The following is a 17,739-nucleotide window of genomic DNA, read 5'->3' on the forward strand; positions in this document are numbered from 1 at the left end:
CACATGAGCATCAGCAGCAAACTCTTATCCTATTGCTTTATCCCTACCCCATTTTGCTCTCTCTCTCTCACACACACACACACACACACACACACACACACACACACACACACACACACACACACACACACACACACACACACACACACACACACACACACCACACACACACACACACACACACACACACACACACACACCACAAACACACACACACACACACACACACACACACACACACACACACACACACACACACACACACATTTGAATACTTTATTTGGTTCCACGAATTATATTACATAAGACAGGGAATCAAATATATCGGGGCTAAGCAGCACAGAGCACTTAGGGGAACACATAGCATCTCCTTCTCCACACGGCTAAGCTGTCAATAATAGCTGAAACAGAGCAATATTTGGCAACACACACACACACACACACACACACACACACACACACACACACACACACACACACACCCACACACATGGATAAACGCGGTTATACACACTTCACTCACAGATGGCCTGGTCCGGGTCATTTCCTGGAGGATAACTGGATTTAACAGTATGTTATGTTCTGTTGTTGTTCTGACAGATCTGTTTTTAGACAAAAGGCGAAAACACAACCAGCTAATATACTGTACGGTGTGTGTGTGTGTGTGTGTATCTTTGAAGACTTGTACATCTGCAGCAGCAGATGCCCTGCTGATGATACACACAGTTCCATAATAGTTGTAGTATTTAATAGCATATCAACCACCTTGTGGCAGTGTAATGTTTAGTTAATGTGTTTAGCAGATTATTCCATTATGACCCTCTGTGTTTTGCTGAGAAGTCATAATGGTGTTATTTCTCATTTCTGTCACTGTGTGGTTACAATTTTTCCTGATTTATGATGCACACAGTCATCCATGCACGTTATATTGCAAAAAAGCTATTTCCCCATCATGTCTGATAGAGTTTCCTGTGAAACTGCCGGCGCTGTTTCAAAGTTAGGTATGTCATTTTGTTGAAAATGTTTCAGCCTCTGAAAAGTAAATGCCCTACATGCTTTTGGAAATGAATGAATAAAGTTCCCTGGCATGATGCTTGTATCCATCAAATTAAAAGAGAAGTATGTGGTGGCGGTGTTTTTGTAGACAGAAATAATGTTTGGGCTAGAATGTTGGATTACATGTCAAGTACCCAAGGATTGCATGACAGCTATCTCTCCTGCTTTTTAAAGATACACATATACACAAACTTGGAGGGAGAAAGTAACATCTAGTTAAAGCTGACTGCTAGATTCAGCTTTTAGCAGGTGTGTGTTTCTAAATATGTGTGTGTGGTAGATCTAGGTCTGCCTGTGGTTGTACGGAAATAACCAAGTTGGCCAATTAACTGAGCGTGAAGTCATCAGCCCACACAGCCCCGATGCAATTTTATGCTTCAAAATAAACACATGCATGCATACACGTCTCCAAACTAAACAAACCATTAAAGTTAACTATCCTTCCCCAGGGTGTCCTCTGTCGGGAGGTGCTGAAACATAACATATTTCATGTTTTTGACTTAAGCTGTCAGTCAGCTGCCAGCTTTCCTGTAAGCTGCACCGTTCCACTCTGAGATCATGGATCAGCTGACAGGCAGGGAGACACAAAGACAGACAGCCCTGCGCTGCTGGAGATTTGTCTCTTTTATCATTCAAACAGGAAAGGTGGCATGCTGTGAGAAGCTAATTTAGACATCGTAACGTCACCGCTTAGAATCAGTTTAGCTGTAATTAGAGGGGAGGACGGCAGTTATCACAGCTCCGCACCCTTTGTTATGTGCATGACATGGCTCGATGGATGCTCAAGAAATGACCTGTCCTATTCAGGGACGTTGTGTGCCAGGTGGAGACAGGACTAGTTGAATTCAGATTGATTACTATTTGTCCTCTGTGCACCTGCTTAAACACGTACACACTCGCATGTAGCAGTGGATGAATTCCCAGTGCTGTGTTTGAACTGCATTACAAATGCATACGTAGTGTTTAGAGTGGCACAGAGCTCCTTTCATATGGAGATGTGTCTGACGAGGCCACGCATTACACCCACAGCTGCCCCCTCTGACTTCAATATATCTCTTATCCTTCCTCTCTTCCTTCTTTTAATTTTAATTTCAAGCTTCTGTACACAGTTTTTTTTACAGTACACTATGTTGAAATGTTTAGTAGATTGGGATATTAGGAAATATTCTCATTTATTCTGTATATTTCATAGTGTTTAGACACTTCTCTGAATATACATATTTTTTACTGAGAAAATGTACATTTTGTTTTTTATTTTGTTCTTTATTTTATTTGTATTTTATTCTTTTTTTAATATATGTTGTACTTCTTGTAGACTGACTGTCAAAATGCTGCTGTGACAAAACAATTGCCCAACTTGCGATAAATGAAGTATATATCTATCCATCTATCTTCTACGTCTTCTTCCTCTATGTCCGCTACATATTATAATAATAACTCTTTACAATATGCATTGAAGAGCAACTTCTAATAATAGTGATGACATTGATGCTGTCCTGGGTGTTTGCCTTTGTTGTTAGCCTAGATACTAAATGAAGGATTCTGAATGCGGGGACTGTGAATAGAGGTGTGTGCTGACGGACTGAAATGTAAATGCATGGCAGAGAGAAAATGAGAAGAAAAGAACTCCCAGATAGCAGGGCCACCGCGTTTCTCTATCTGCCAGGAGATAAATATGATGGAGTTGAATGTCTGGGAGGCTCATTGTTTGGCTACCATGGGAGGTGTAGGAGACTCATCATGTATGTCAGCGTGTGTGTGTGTGTAGGTGCTAATTATATGCACGCTCCAGTCTGATTGTCAGTCTGACGTGCGCTCACCTTTGTCTGAGGGAGGAACGGGGGAGGAAGGAGGGGAGAGGAGGAGAGCAGCGGGAGCGTGAGATAGACAAAGATTTGGAAGAAGTTTAAGAGGAAGCAGGGGGCTCTGATCAAGCTTTTGTCAGCAATGTGTGGGTGTGTTTTTCTGTATGTGTGTGTTTGACAGGAGGGGAATAAGCCTTGCCACGACAATATATCCGTTGCTTAGCAGGTGCAGTCTGACTTGCCACACTCTTCCCCCACCTGCATCTTTTTCTCTTTTAGCTATTCTATCTCTCCCCGTCTGCCAAACAAAGGCAAGGAAGTCTGTTCCCACTGATGTAAGGCTGAACAAAGACACAGGATGAAACGCTCCTCCGTTGTAGCATTGCCTTTTATGTGCACACTGTTATGGAAATAATTATCATAGACGCCAATTTGTAACATACAGGACAAACCTTGATGTCTGTTTACCTTCTTTAAGGACACAGGCGGCTTAGCCAATAATGTTATTGTTCCCATTCTGTGACCGGTCAATACTGGGATACAGATGGTCTGTGTTGTGGGTACACTGGGACACTTCCTTCTCTGTATTTGTGGACTCCAAGGTAAAATCTTCGAGGTCATAAGTGTCCGACGCAAGTAGCTCAGTGTTCCCACACTGTTTAGGCTATCTTCTCAAATATGTTGTTTACTCTCTGCGAAACCAGTTAGATGGGCTGGCAAGAGAGAGGCTCTCCAGAATTGACGTGGCAACTCTACCGTGAAGTCAGAACCTCTGACTCTTGGATTTGTGATGTGAATACTCTGGTACCAACTCCAAATAAATCACAGTGGTTTGACATCAAAGCTCCGACTCTTCCCGTGTCTCCTTCCTGAGTCGGTGACTCCATTGCATGCTACACAGAAGTTTCCTCTACACACACCACTTCAAAACACTTTTCTTTTCACTTTCGTGGCACTGCCATCACCGAATATTGTTTTAACTGCCATATATATGTATTCTATTTATATATATATATATATATATATATATATATATATATATATATTGTATGTATGTAGGTCACTGCTGATGTATGTGCTAAGTTTTCTGAGATTGCCAATTTGACTTTTATTTGACGTTTCCGCGGTCTAAAACAGGAAGACCTACAGAACATAGAGAATCGATACATATATTTACCTTCTTAACTTCCGCCCCACCCAACACACAAGAACAAGGCAAGGCAAGGCAAGTTTATTTATATAGCGCTTTGCAGCACGCGACAATTCAAAGTACTTTACAAAACAAATTAAAAGACTTTTTAGGAATAAATACAGTAAAAACACATTACACAATGGCATTTTACAACAGGCATTACAAAGCAAAGATAATAAAATAATAAAAATAAACACCACAGGTATACAATACATGTTTAAATGGCATCCTGCAGTGCGAATATAAGCAGCTCAATTAAAAGCAGCGGCAAAGAGATATGTTTTTAGTCTCGATTTAAAAATAGTAAGCGTTTCTGCGGACGTGCATGATTTGGGTAGTTTGTTCCAGAGTGTCGGGGCATAATAGCTAAATGCTGCCTCTCCATGTTTTGTTGTTACTCTCAGAACCGATAGCAGACCTGAGGCACCTTGATGGCTCGTAATTATGTAGGAGATCAACAATATACTTTGGTCCTAAACCATGTAATGATTTAAAAACTAGCAATAGTACTTTAAAATCAATTATTTGGCCGACTGGAAGCCAATGTAAAGATTTCAGAACCGGACTGATGTGATCCACTCTTTTAATGTTAGTGAGAACACACACAAACTGCCTTAAAGATCAGCCATTGATCTTCTCTTTCTCCCCTGCCTGGGCAATTATCTCCCTAATTATTAAGAATCCATCTTCTGCTCAGAGTAGGCCATCAACCAAGGAAACTAGGTGTGTGTGTGTTTGTGTGTGTATCTGCATGTGTGTGAGGATGTGTTGCAGGGTGGGACAGAAACTGTTTCCCTAATTGCTTTCAAAAGACTGCTCTGGCTGACATTTGCTAGCACCCTGAAAACTGCCGCCTGCAGTGTAAATCAGGCACCAGTGGATGCACCGGCCTCCTTGCTTGACATGTACACACTCACACACATGCAAACACACACAGGACCACCACATGGACAATATGTCAAACCTGTCATATTTAGAGAGCCATTAAGGAAGAGTCAGCACCCCGGCTCTTGTTAATGATGTCACTGTGGACAGTATGTCGTATTAATGATGTCACAGCAAGCAGTGAGTTACAGCAGCGGGCCTTCATCAGCCTGCGTGTGCGAGTGTGTGTGTTGATGTGAGTGTGTGTGTGTAGAGGGGATATAAGAGGGGTGGAGGACGGCTTCATTTGTAACACGGTCCGACCTTGATGCTTGGGAATGAACAATGGGGGAAGGGAGGAGAGTCGGGAGGAGGAGGAGGAGGAGGGACAGAGAGGTGTAACATCTCTTTGTCATCACTCCTCTCCTGTGGTTTTCCATTCGGCCCTGACGGTTTGCTCTACGGTGCTTATGGTAGCGCATCCTCGCTTTGTGTGCATGTTTTGGAGCCGCTGTCCTTTGAATTCCCTGCGCAGTGTATGTGTCTGAGTGTGTGTGTGTATACAGGCTCAGACACCAGAACAACACCGGAACATTCCTGTGGCCTGACCGGGATTACACCATGCAGTCATGCAGAGAGAGAGGGAAGGACAGAATAAAGAAAAGTATGAGAGAGTTGACTTTAAACAGAGGGTGTGAATAAAGGAGAGTATTACCTTTTGCTGCATTACGGGGATGCTTCAGGTGCATCAATAAAAGCGGAGGTGAAAAGGCTCTATTAAATTATTAGAACCATCGCAAAAGTGGTTTTATTGGATATTCTTGCCTCTAAAAGCTGATGTCAGAGCTTTACGTGAAGCTGATGTCAGTTCAGAGGAGTTTAGAGAGGAGAGAGGTCAGGTCACAGTGTGTGTGTGTGCATGTGTGGTTATGTGCACATAGGTGCTGACTGCACGGTTCCACGACACGCCAAGGTTGGGTTAGTGTGAACAAACACAATTTACAGTGATTTATGCTTTGACTCATGAGTACAAGGTTACAGGGAGGACTTTCTTTTGTGGCTTTGTACAAGCTGGACAATAGATGTGTTTGCATTAATTCTTTCTCGTCTTTCCTATTCACTCTCTCTCACCTCGCTTTTCTTTTAGCCGATTTCATAAAAATTCAATATCCTTCTTTGAGGTAGAAATAATGTTGCCGCTGCGTGTGTGTGTGTTTGTGTGTCTGAGAGAAGTGATGCTCTTCCTACTGTGTATACTCTGCTGTGTGTGATTGCCTCACTGCGGCCCAGAAACCCTACTGGCAAAAGTATTAGCATCTGGAAAACTGTGTATGCGTGTTAGCATGTGTGTGTGAGTGTTTGTGTGTATGGGTGTCCTGCAGCCTCAGACTAATGATGTTTTTGACCCTCTCTTTGTCTTGAAACAAAGAGGTGCTCGTGGCCATGCTCTTCTTGGTCACACACATAATAGACATGCTTTCCCAGTGCGGTCTATGAGTGTGTAATATGTGTGTATGTGTATTTTGCCAGCTGCGTCCATATTGAGGACTGTTCATTGAGATGCATTGAAATTATTTGGGATGTGTGTGTCTGAAGCGGCTCTTCAAACAGCCCCAGCCCTCGCCCAATCACCTCTACTTAAGCATGTGTGTGTTAATGCATGAAACTACTCGGTAATCTCCATAAGTGAGGACTTAAGAGTGCACATGCATTTTTAAGTAATTATCTCCATTGGTCAATGTAGCCTTGGTCTGCCTAAAAACGCACACACGTACAAACATCACCTTCATGGAGGTGGGTATATGCGCTTCAATTATCACCAAAGTCCCTGCGTGTGGTGCTCACACAAACCAGAGCTGAAAATATCCCAGCAAACAGCTGTGGACAAACAGAGATGTGGACACACTTCCAGTCTCATTCACACATTTAGTGACCCCAGCCACAAACACACAAGCATCATTACACAAATGCAGATTTACACACAAACAGACACGCACACCAGCTGACAGTTAGGTAAATACAGCTATACGTAACGTCAGATATGACTTGCTTATCAGGCGTCAGGTAGTCCACCGACTCCGCACTCCGTCAAGGTTAAATAATATGAGTAAAATAAAGACAATTCATTCTGTAAAACTGTTGGGGACTTAAAGGGCCCATGTCATGCTTTTCCAGTTATTACCTGTCCCCTTATGTGTTATGAAGGTTTTTATGCATGTAAACGGTCTGCAGAGTCACAAACCCTCAAAGTACACCCTGTAGCGAGTAAAACTCTAACACAAAAAATACCTGTCTATGCTGCCCCAGAACGCCTCGTTGGAGATTTCTCATTTTCCATTGTTTGCTTCCTGTGTTCTGTGACGTGTGAATACCCAAATCAACAACAAATGACCGGATTGGTCCATTTGGGCCAATCCGGTCATTTGTTGTTGATTTGCACCTCACACACCAGGATCCCTTGGCTAACTAACAGGGAGTCCCTGAATGCTGGTAATAGACGAGTTGGGATCACGGAGAAATGCTCTCCGCAGACCCATTCTCACAGCGTTAGAAACCTTTTTCTTACTCAATATCAAGCCACACTTATTGTTTTTACTTCGGAGTGTCTGTGTGTGCTCAAGATGAGTTTCGCTTGTTCTCGCTGTATCGCCAACCCGGAAGCCTGTCCGCTCCTCGCAGCAACGAGCCTCGCAACGTCCCGACCAATCAGAGCACACTGGGCTCACAGGGGGGGGGGGGGGGGCAGGAGCTCCAACAAGCCGTTTAGGACAGAGAGTGAATACACATACTTTACAGAGATGCTGTATGAGAAACCAATGGAAGATTGCACAATTTAAATCTATTCTAGTAGACCTGAACAATGGAAATATGATCAGTATAAATGGCCCTTTAAGACTAAACTGTCTCAATCCATTTCACAATCTTAATCAAGCAAACATTAACAACTAGTAATTCCTCAATCAATTCTAGTAACCACACTTTTATGTAACAATAATGGGAGGACTTTAATTCCCATAGTTTGTCGTCAATTATGTTACTCTCAAAACTCTCATCCCTTAGTCAAACCAAGCTTATACATCTTACCATTTGTAAAATAAAAAATACCATTTATTATCCACAGCCTTTGAGGGGACTCAGATGTATTCATAATTTGATCAACCTGTACAACTTCCTCTGGATTAATATGACTGAAAGTAGCTCTAATATTGAGAAGTACACTATTATTGTATCCTGGACTCTATAAATATTCCTATTCAAGACTGCCAGACTAGTTTCACACACTTCAAAAAGATTGATAGTGTTATTTTGGTATTTGGCTTTCCAGCAAATTTCTTGGCTGGGTCAATCCCCTAAAACTGTTACACGCAGATAAAAAGAGCTGACGTAGACACATTGATGATCTCAGCCTTGAGTTGTGAGTCTAAAGGCAGTTCTTCATCCAACCCTTTCTATCAGAACTGCAAAGCGTGCCATATCATTTTTTAAAATAAAGCAAACTGAAGACTCCAGGGTTTGTTTTACCTTCATTAAGAAATGCATGTATGCTTCAGAAATTCCCCATTTATTGGAAGTTGGAGAGTTTTGGATGATGGAGCTCTGTTGGGTGCTGGTTTGATGCCACTGGGTGCAAGAGTTTCTAAAGCACATATAATCCCACTGACACACACACTGCTGCGTACACTATTGGGTAGCGAGGGTTATCTTTCGTCGCAGATGGAGTCTAGTCGCCAGCCCCTAAAGAAACTATACTCTGTATGGGTGTGTATGAATGTGTGTATAGCTAATGCTTCATCTCTCCCTCTCCCTACGTCCATCCATCTCTTTCTCTCTCTCTCTCTCTCTTTTCCTCCCTCGATCTGCTGGGGTTGACAGAGGACAGAATGTGTTGCTGAGCGCTGGACTTCAGTAATTGTTCAGAAATCGTGTGTGTGTGTGTGTGTGTGTGTCTATATGTGTAGTCAGGGATAGCTATGGGAAAGGATTAGGACAGCTTTAGACAGGCTTTGTTTAATAAGCAACACAACGGCTGCTCCGGATGGGAAACCACCCAACTCCAAACACACACACACACACACACACACACACACACACACACACACACACACACACACACACACACACACACACACACACACACACACACACACACACACACACACACACACACACACACACACTAAAACACCACAAGCAACACAGGAAAGATACCGATAGGCTAAAATAGCTTGGACCCTTGGTTTTGTTATGGTTGAATCTGGGCTATGGTTAAGTGCGCTGTATTTGTGTGAGTTTGTGTGTGTGAGTGTGTGTTTGTGTGTGTGTGTGTTTTGGGGTTCTGTTCCAGGGATTGGGGTCCCTGGCTGTGGTAATGGGACCGATGGAGCTGAAAGCGAGGGATGAACTGGGGATAAGGGATGGATAAATGAAAGGATGGAACTGTGCACATTGCCCAAGGAGCTCTGCACTGATTGGCTCAGTGACCGCATGTGTGTGTCTTTGTGTGTGTCTTTTTGTGTGTCTGTGTATGCGTTGCTATGTGAGTATGTATCCCTGCAGATGTGAACAGCTTAGCTATTTTCTCAGCGGACCAATTAAATGAAGGGAGTTTGGTCCCCATGTGTGAAAGCCTCCTTCTGGTAATAGGAGCTTGATTAGTGGGTGTATTAACGGTGTTTTATGTGAATGTGTGCATGTGCATTTGTGTGTACACTGGGTGTGGAAGAGACAGATTAGACTTTGCTTCCAGTGATTTGTGTGGGTATATGTGTATGTTTGAGCCTCGGTCGTGAAGTGATGCTAATTCAGCTAAGGCAGCCCCAAAGAGGAAAAGCCAAATCCCATCCCTCTACTTAATGTAATGCAAATGGATTCCTACTTTGTTGTTGATAACAGAGATTTACCCATCAGAACATTGTTTTGCAACTAGGTCAGCGGGATAAGACAGACAGAGATTTGGAGCTAAAGGCGAAGAAACACTTATCGTGTATTCCTTCCAACAGCGTCTTTATCCAACAAAGGCGTGATGTTAGAACCACTAACCTCAGTAATGGAGAGAGATGATGAAAGTGTGATGGGGCGAGCGGGAAAAAGGGAAGGAGGAGAAGAAAAAGCTAAAGATGGAGAGAGGGCAAGAGGAGTGAGGTGAGGCCTGCTTCTGAGCACCACTCCTGGGAGCCTAAATGCTTCCTCATCAGTAAACAGTGAATAATTCATCTAGTTACCATAGAGAGCACACACTCACACACACACACACACACACACACACACACACACACACACACACACACACACACACACACCACACACACACACACACACACACACACACACACACACACACACACACACACACACGCACACACACATGTATGCATGTGTGAGGACACACGCACCGACACAGCAAAAATCATATTCAAGTCACAGACAGGTCCAGTGTGGAGCTTTTATTATTCACTAGCTTATGAACTCTGTGGGACCCTTCACTGTTTGACTGGCTGCATGTGTACATGTGTGTGTGTGTACATGTGTGTGTTTGTGTGTATCCGCGGCATGATGGAGTTTCAGTTTTCAGAATAAGGGTGGAAAAGAGGACAGAGAGTGAGGCACGCAACATTCCTCTATCCGTAACCCTGAGGCACACACACACACACACACACACACACACACACACACACACACACACACACACACACACACACACACACACACACACACACACACACACACACACACACACACACACACACACACACACACACACACACACACACACACACACACACACACACACACACACAAACAGATGATAGAGAGTTGACCGCTCTGGTTTTATCCCAGAAACAAATATACATTCCTCCATTTCTCAGGAACTCCTGTGTATATTACAAACAGACATTTCTCACATATGCATATACATACACAAACACACCTCTTCCACACACACACACACACACACACACACACACACACACACACACACACACACACACACACACACACACACACACACACACACACACACACACACACACACACACACACACACACACACACACACACACACACACACACACACACACACACACACACACCGTCTTTAATTCATATTTGTCATGAGTAATAGCTGGATGTCTTAGTGGAATACTGATGTGTGCTGGAGAATGGAAGAGCAATATTTGATTTCATTTCCATAACTCCAGCCTGTGAATTACTATTATGCTAATGTTGTTGTGGGGCTCCTGTGTGCGCCTAGGTGCCAGCCTCACTTTCTTTTGTAGACTGAAAGGAAAACACATCGAAACACAATAAGCTGCGGAATAATCAATGGTAAACTGTTTACAGAAGCGGCTCCCGTTGTCGCACTTTCTCATTATTTGATCACAGCAGTATCTCACATTTAAAAAACAAATCCAAATATGAAGCAGAGGGCTGTGACATGGTAATGAGGTACAAGAGGAGGAAATGGGTTTTGTCTCTGGCTAATTTCAGTCCTGCATGGGTGTGTGTGTGCTGTTTGAGATGACTGATGTGTCCGACCATAACCTCTGCCCCAGAATGCAATGGACACCTGTCTTCCCACGCAAGATCCTCCAGGACCCTCCCGTTCAATGCAGGCCTGATTTATTAGACCCCAAGGGCTCCCTCTCTCTCTCTCCTTCTCTTTCTGTCTCATACTCTTTCTCACTCACACTCTCTCTAACACACACACTTACATTCACAGACAGTCCTCAACCTGAAGGGCCATAGAGAGAAAAGAGAGAAATGGCTCCTGTCATTTTTTCTCTTTTAACTGGGGCTCTGCAGCCGACTCTGTCACAAAGCCCCCGAGGGGAGGACATCAAACAAAGGAAAAAACCTTTCACACTTTATTGTCTTTTACCACAGAGAGCTCATATATTTACTCTGACTATCTTACTCTGTCTTCCTTTTTTTAAACTCACATATTCATCTTCTTTCCCCTTTTCCGTGGCCTCTGTACATCTCTTTCTATATCTATATTTTACAACGTTTTGACGTTTTGACAATGTCCTTCGAGTGTGCCAACTTGTCAAAAATACAGAAAGGGCACAGAGGGAAATAAGAGGGAGGAGAGAGACTGCAGAGTAGGAGAGATACAGACTTGGAGTTGGACAAGAGAGAATTGGACGGATGCTCTTGAATCTAAGCAGAAGAGTCAGATCAGGTGTTTGAAGAGCGGAGGTGCAAGGTAGGAAGCGTCACCAGCACAGAAAGAAAACCTTGTGTAAAAATGCACAAAAAGTAATCTCCAAATAAAACACGAAACCATTTAAAAGACACTGGAAGAATCACACATTTTGTATGAATTGCCAAGTTTTATTCATGTTTACATTTTAATGGGCTTGAATATCAACACATAACTTATTTCTGTTTTTTCCTATATGCTCTCACAAGGCCACATTTACTGTAAAGGCTCTTGTGCAGTTTCTCTTTCAACTGAAACTAGTGCAGGAGCTGGAGCGTCAGATGTTCTCACTGTCATGCAGAATTTTACCAGACATATCTTGAGTTTCCACTTGCAAAGTTTTTTAAAGTATTTCAGTAAAATGAATATTTTATATGCAGGGATAGAGAGGACAGCAAATTGAGCTGCTAGAGGTTACCAGATATATTTCTTTTTCAAGACAAGGAAACATATCCTTTCTGTGATATACTAGTGATTCCTACAATTACAATCATTACTCAAAAGCAAAAGTAGTTAGTTAAATTACTCATTAAATTACTGTTTGTCACCCAACTCTATCACTTGTGCCTTTAATATAACTTGAAACCCTCCATACTCACGGGTCACATCTAATGTATTTAACAATTGTAAACATAAAAAAAGACACTATGCTTTAGCAAACACCCAGCTAACGTTAATACACTTTCATTGCACAATCAGGTGGGGTTGATCCTAATGCCAACAGATGAAAGTATTGCAATATTGATATGTTTGCAGTATTATGAACTGGGTGTCTGCGGCCACAATCTGAGTCCTTTTTATGATGGAGTAGTCACATAAATGCAATATTTTGTCAGTGAGCCTGACACTGACTGGTTGTTTTAGGACTTTTTTGACAAGCTAATCTGTTTGAAATATTGCAGGGAGTAATGTTATGCGGCTTTCACACCAGCGCTGTTCCCTTTCTAGCTCCGAGCTAGAGCTTTTCTGGTTCAGCTCCGGTTTCCCTTTTTTGCTCCCGCTCTGTTCACACCGCCCAGCACCCGACTGGTGCTGCCGCTGCTGCGTCATGACGTCACCGTTTACATCGCTGATTTGCTCCCCAACGGCATTACGGCGCTCACAACAACGGGGAACAGCGTCGGGTCGATGATCGTGTTGCTTTTAATCACACGAAGCCAGAATAAATTGAATAACGACTTCTCCAACCTTATACTTTGCTCCAGAGTGCCGTAGTTCATTGTTTATTAATGTGTTTCTGCAGCATTTACCGACCGCTGCAGTGTTGGCTGCTCTTCTACGGGAGTTTATTCTCCTCCGTTAGCTCCCGGTTAGCTCACACTGCAGCGACCGCTCTAAAGTATTCACTGTCCGGCTCACACAAGCAGCTGATACATATCCCCAGTTCCCCTTAGCCTAAGTGAATTTGTGTCAGTCTGAATTGACGCTGTTTGGCATCACAACGCTGTTATGAAAGTTTCTCTGGTATAAAATGGGTGATGTTAGCATAGCAACCGAAGCTAAACTGACTACTTGCTATTGCTATCCTATAGCTTGGTTTCACGTGACGTCACACCGTTGCGTTCCTTTGGCGCGAAATTCCATTGGAGGTCAGGAAGTAATTTTCTACAGAGGATCTAGCTGCTGTTACCATTGTGAAAATGCCGGTGTGTTGTGTAGTTTACGGTTGTTCCAATCGATCCGGCCGAGAGAAAAACAAGAGGTTTTACCGAGTGCCGAAGGTTGTCGTCCATAAAGCTGAGCAATTTAAGAAGCTAACCGAAGAACGCCGGAAAAAATGGCTTTCAAACCTACATCTGCGGTCGGGAGGAGCAGAGTCGTCTAATGCACGGGTCTGCAGTGACCACTTCATCAGAGGTATTAGCTAACTTGGTTTTTGTGGCTTTGTTTAGGTATTATTGGGTTGTGGTTAAATGCGTATTTACTTAGTAATACTGATCATGTTTAAGTTACCTGTAGTCTAATATGGACTTTGTTGGGACTTTTTAGGGTGCCATAGCGCTTTGGGTGACGTTGAGTCGGTAGACTGGAGTCCACTGTTAGCCTCGGTTACTACACAACAAGTAAGCCCAGATCAGAGGCATCTCTTCGACGAGAGCAGAGGATGGAGCTCAAGGAAGACCAACAAAGACAATCAGAATGTGCAGAGGCTTTGTTGGATCTCCTGCAGACAACCGAGAGCCCAGAACCGACGCAGCCCCCGTCTGACAGCCCACAACCAGAGGACACCAGTGGGATATTAAATGACCAACAAGGTAAATTAACCACCAGCATTATTATTAAATATTACAAATGTGATTGTCAGAAAATCAATGCAAACTTTGAATTAGGTTTAGAAAATAGAGCACTAATTTGAGAATCTGCAATAATTGGAACAGAGAACTTGCATGTCTGTAAAAAGGTTGTCAAAAAGATAACTTCACAACAATTCACATTCATATTTGACTATTTTAAATAACTAATTATGCTTGCTACTGCTATATTGTATGCAGATGCAGGATGCCAGACTGATTTAACGATGGAGGACATCGAGAGGATGGAGGATGTTCTGAGACAGAACACAACAGAGCTGGGAGATCTTCGGACAAAGGCACTGGACACAAAGTTCAACCAGGAGTCCTTTGAGAACAACGAAGAGAAAACAAAGTTTTACACCGGGCTACCCAACTTCTTAGTTTTACTTCAGGTTTTTCAACTGTGCGAGCCCTACATCACCTGTGGCCCTATGTCTGTGCTCTCCAAATTTAAACAGTTCATTTTAGTTTTGCTGAGGCTGAGACTAAATCTCCCTCTGAAAGATTTGGCTTTCAAGTTCAACATCTCACTCTCCACTGCTTCTAGAATTTGGCATAAGTTAATTGACATACTTCACGAGAGTACAGAATTTATAATTGAGTGGCCAGAGCGACATGTACTTCAAGCTACAATGCCAATGGGATTCAGACAGGCATTTGGATGTAGAGTTGCTGTGATTGTTGACTGTTTTGAAGTTTTTATTGAGAGGCCCTCTAATTTACTAGCTAGAGCACAAACATGGTCCAACTACAAGCATCACCATACTGTTAAATGTCTGATTGGTGTTGCTCCCCAAGGCTATGTTACCTACATATCTTGTGCCTGGGGAGGAAGAGTTAGTGATAAACAGATCACAATACAGAGTGGGCTCCTAAAAAACCTGTTACCTGGAGATATTGTCCTAGCAGACCGTGGGTTCGATATTGCCGATAGTGTGGGATTTTACTGTGCTTCACTAAAGATGCCTGCATTCACCAGGGGGAAAAGTCAGCTGTCAGCATACGAGGTGGAAGAGACAAGAAAAATAGCTAATGTGCGTATTCATGTTGAAAGAGTCATAGGATTAGTCAGAAGAAAATATCAGATTCTGCAAAGCAGGGCTGTGCCCATAGAGCACATGCTAACAAAACCAGGTGAGGCACTAGCATTAATTGACAAGATTGGGGTTATTTGCTGTGCCTTGTCTAATCTGTCAGTGTCTGTCGTCCCATTGGAGTAAAGTCATGGAGCTGTAGTCTTGTAAATAAGAAACCATGTATTATTCAGTATCATTTAATCTTTTCAGTAAACATCTTTTTGTGTTGAAAATTGTGTAGCCCTACTCAATATACAACTTTCATCTACATTCAGGCTTAATTCATTCAACAATATTCTAGAGATGACAATTGGTCTGGTGACGCTCCCATGTATGGCCATTGAGGGTTATTGTAAATGTAAATAAGAAACCATGTATTATTCAGTCTTAGTATCATTTAATCTTTTCAGTAAACATCTTTTTTACAATAGCAATATATCACACAGCCCTACTTCCTCTAGTGAGTGTGATCAGTGAATATGAAGGTGCTGTAATGCAGGTTAAAGAGCTGCCACTGTGCAAATGTTACGTTCCCTTGTAAATATAGGGGTACAAAGGGAAGTAGCGACACACAACATAACCGGCCGAGAGAAAAAGGAGAGGAAACTGATCTCTGACGCCATAAAGTGGTCTTTTAATTAACACAACGAAAAAGGGCTCACCAGCCAACTTGTCAAACAAAGCTTAAGATAAGGGGAGAGCGACTGCAACCTTCCTCATGTCCTATATGGAGGCGCTGATTGGAGATTGGGAGCACCTGGGGAGATCAGAGGGAGAGAGAAAAAGACACCCACCCAAACACCAGCACCCACTACGGCACGTAATAATAATGCAACAAGGAGAGAACCACAACTTCCGGGACCAGGACAGACCACAGGTGCTGGTAATCACGCCTTCTCTCCCTCCTGATCATCTTGCAACTGAAACTGAAAAATGGAACAGCAGACAGGGAGAGGAGGCTTTTAGTCACCTGATAGTTATGCACTAACATGTTCTTGTGGAAAAAAATGAGCACACCAACTCTTTATGACTTTTACCTTTCCCCTTGTAAGTTGCTGTCCCAACACTTCAGGGAGAACACATAGTCTGAAGAAACGCTCAACTCTGGGAATGATGTTGTCCCACAGGTCCACATCACGCACAATTCTCTCTACAAAGAGGTCATTTTTAGTCCAGACAACAAAGTCGCAGTAGTCAACATCAACGAGGTGGAGCTGAGCCTGTATTTGATGGTAGTAGGCATGTCTCCTGTCCAGCTTCACAGTGCCCCCATCGTTGACGAGACAGAAGCCCTGTTCTCCAGCACACAGGCGAAGATTGGCCTCCTCTTGTTTGCTGTGTGGGCACTAAAAGTTCAATGAAAAGAAAAGTAATATATTGTACTGTAAATAAGTGTCTGCAGCTCAAAATGTATTGGGAGAGGATCCCCAGACTCAGGATCACGTCACAATCCTATACTTACCCGCTTTACTGTAGCACAATACTGAACAAATAACTTACCTTTATCTCACAGATACCAGTTCCATGGCAGGTGCACGTGACACCTCCGTCTGGCGACGCTCCCATGTATGGCCATTGAGGGTTCAGCCAAAGCCCCACACACACACACACACACACACACACACACACACACACACACACACACACACACACACACACACACACACACACACACACACACACACACACACACACACACACACACACACACACACACACACACACACACACACACACACACACACACACACACACACACACACACTATTTTTATGCATTGAATATTTTGTGAATCATGTTTTGTAATGATAATGAATTTAGTTATAAGTTACTTGTACTGTAACTTACTGATATACGTGATATAATCAGCGTATACCACGGGTAGAATTGTAAGTTACTTTTCACAACAAGTCGGTATCCCTCCGCGTCTGAGAAAAACTGTATACAGTTTGCTTTTCTGATTGGCTCCCTAATCCCTAATAAATACCTTGTTGCAGCTGTAGAGAACTTGTATGCCTCTGGGTAGCATATGGACTTGATCAAGGACTTTGATGGCTGTGCAAGACTAGTCTGTAGAACCTGCTTCAGTCTTGAGGCTGTGATCCTTCCTGCTCTTTGGCTAAACCATATTGCTGATAAGCTCTGGTTTCTGGTCTCCTCCTCTACTGCCTGGACCTGTGGCTGTGGCTGTGTCAGCTCTTCCTGTCTGAAGTCCTGGCATGCATTCTGCAACTCTGTTGGGGATAGC

At 43.1% G+C, this 17,739-nt stretch overlaps 1 protein-coding gene across 1 annotated transcript; it reads left to right on the forward strand.

The window, feature by feature from the left end:
- The first annotated feature begins 14,184 nt into the window (after positions 1–14,184).
- On the forward strand, positions 14,185–15,724 carry LOC117546831. The gene is made up of 2 exons (XM_034217189.1): positions 14,185–14,376; positions 14,614–15,724. Exons 1-2 carry the CDS (start codon positions 14,226–14,228, stop codon positions 15,633–15,635), a joined length of 1,173 nt encoding a protein of 390 aa, XP_034073080.1. The 5' UTR covers positions 14,185–14,225; the 3' UTR covers positions 15,636–15,724.
- The last annotated feature ends 2,015 nt before the right edge of the window (positions 15,725–17,739 follow it).

Source organism: Gymnodraco acuticeps, unplaced genomic scaffold (genome assembly GCF_902827175.1).
Source record: "Gymnodraco acuticeps unplaced genomic scaffold, fGymAcu1.1, whole genome shotgun sequence".
In the NCBI taxonomy this organism is placed as follows: Eukaryota; Metazoa; Chordata; class Actinopteri; order Perciformes; family Bathydraconidae; genus Gymnodraco; species Gymnodraco acuticeps.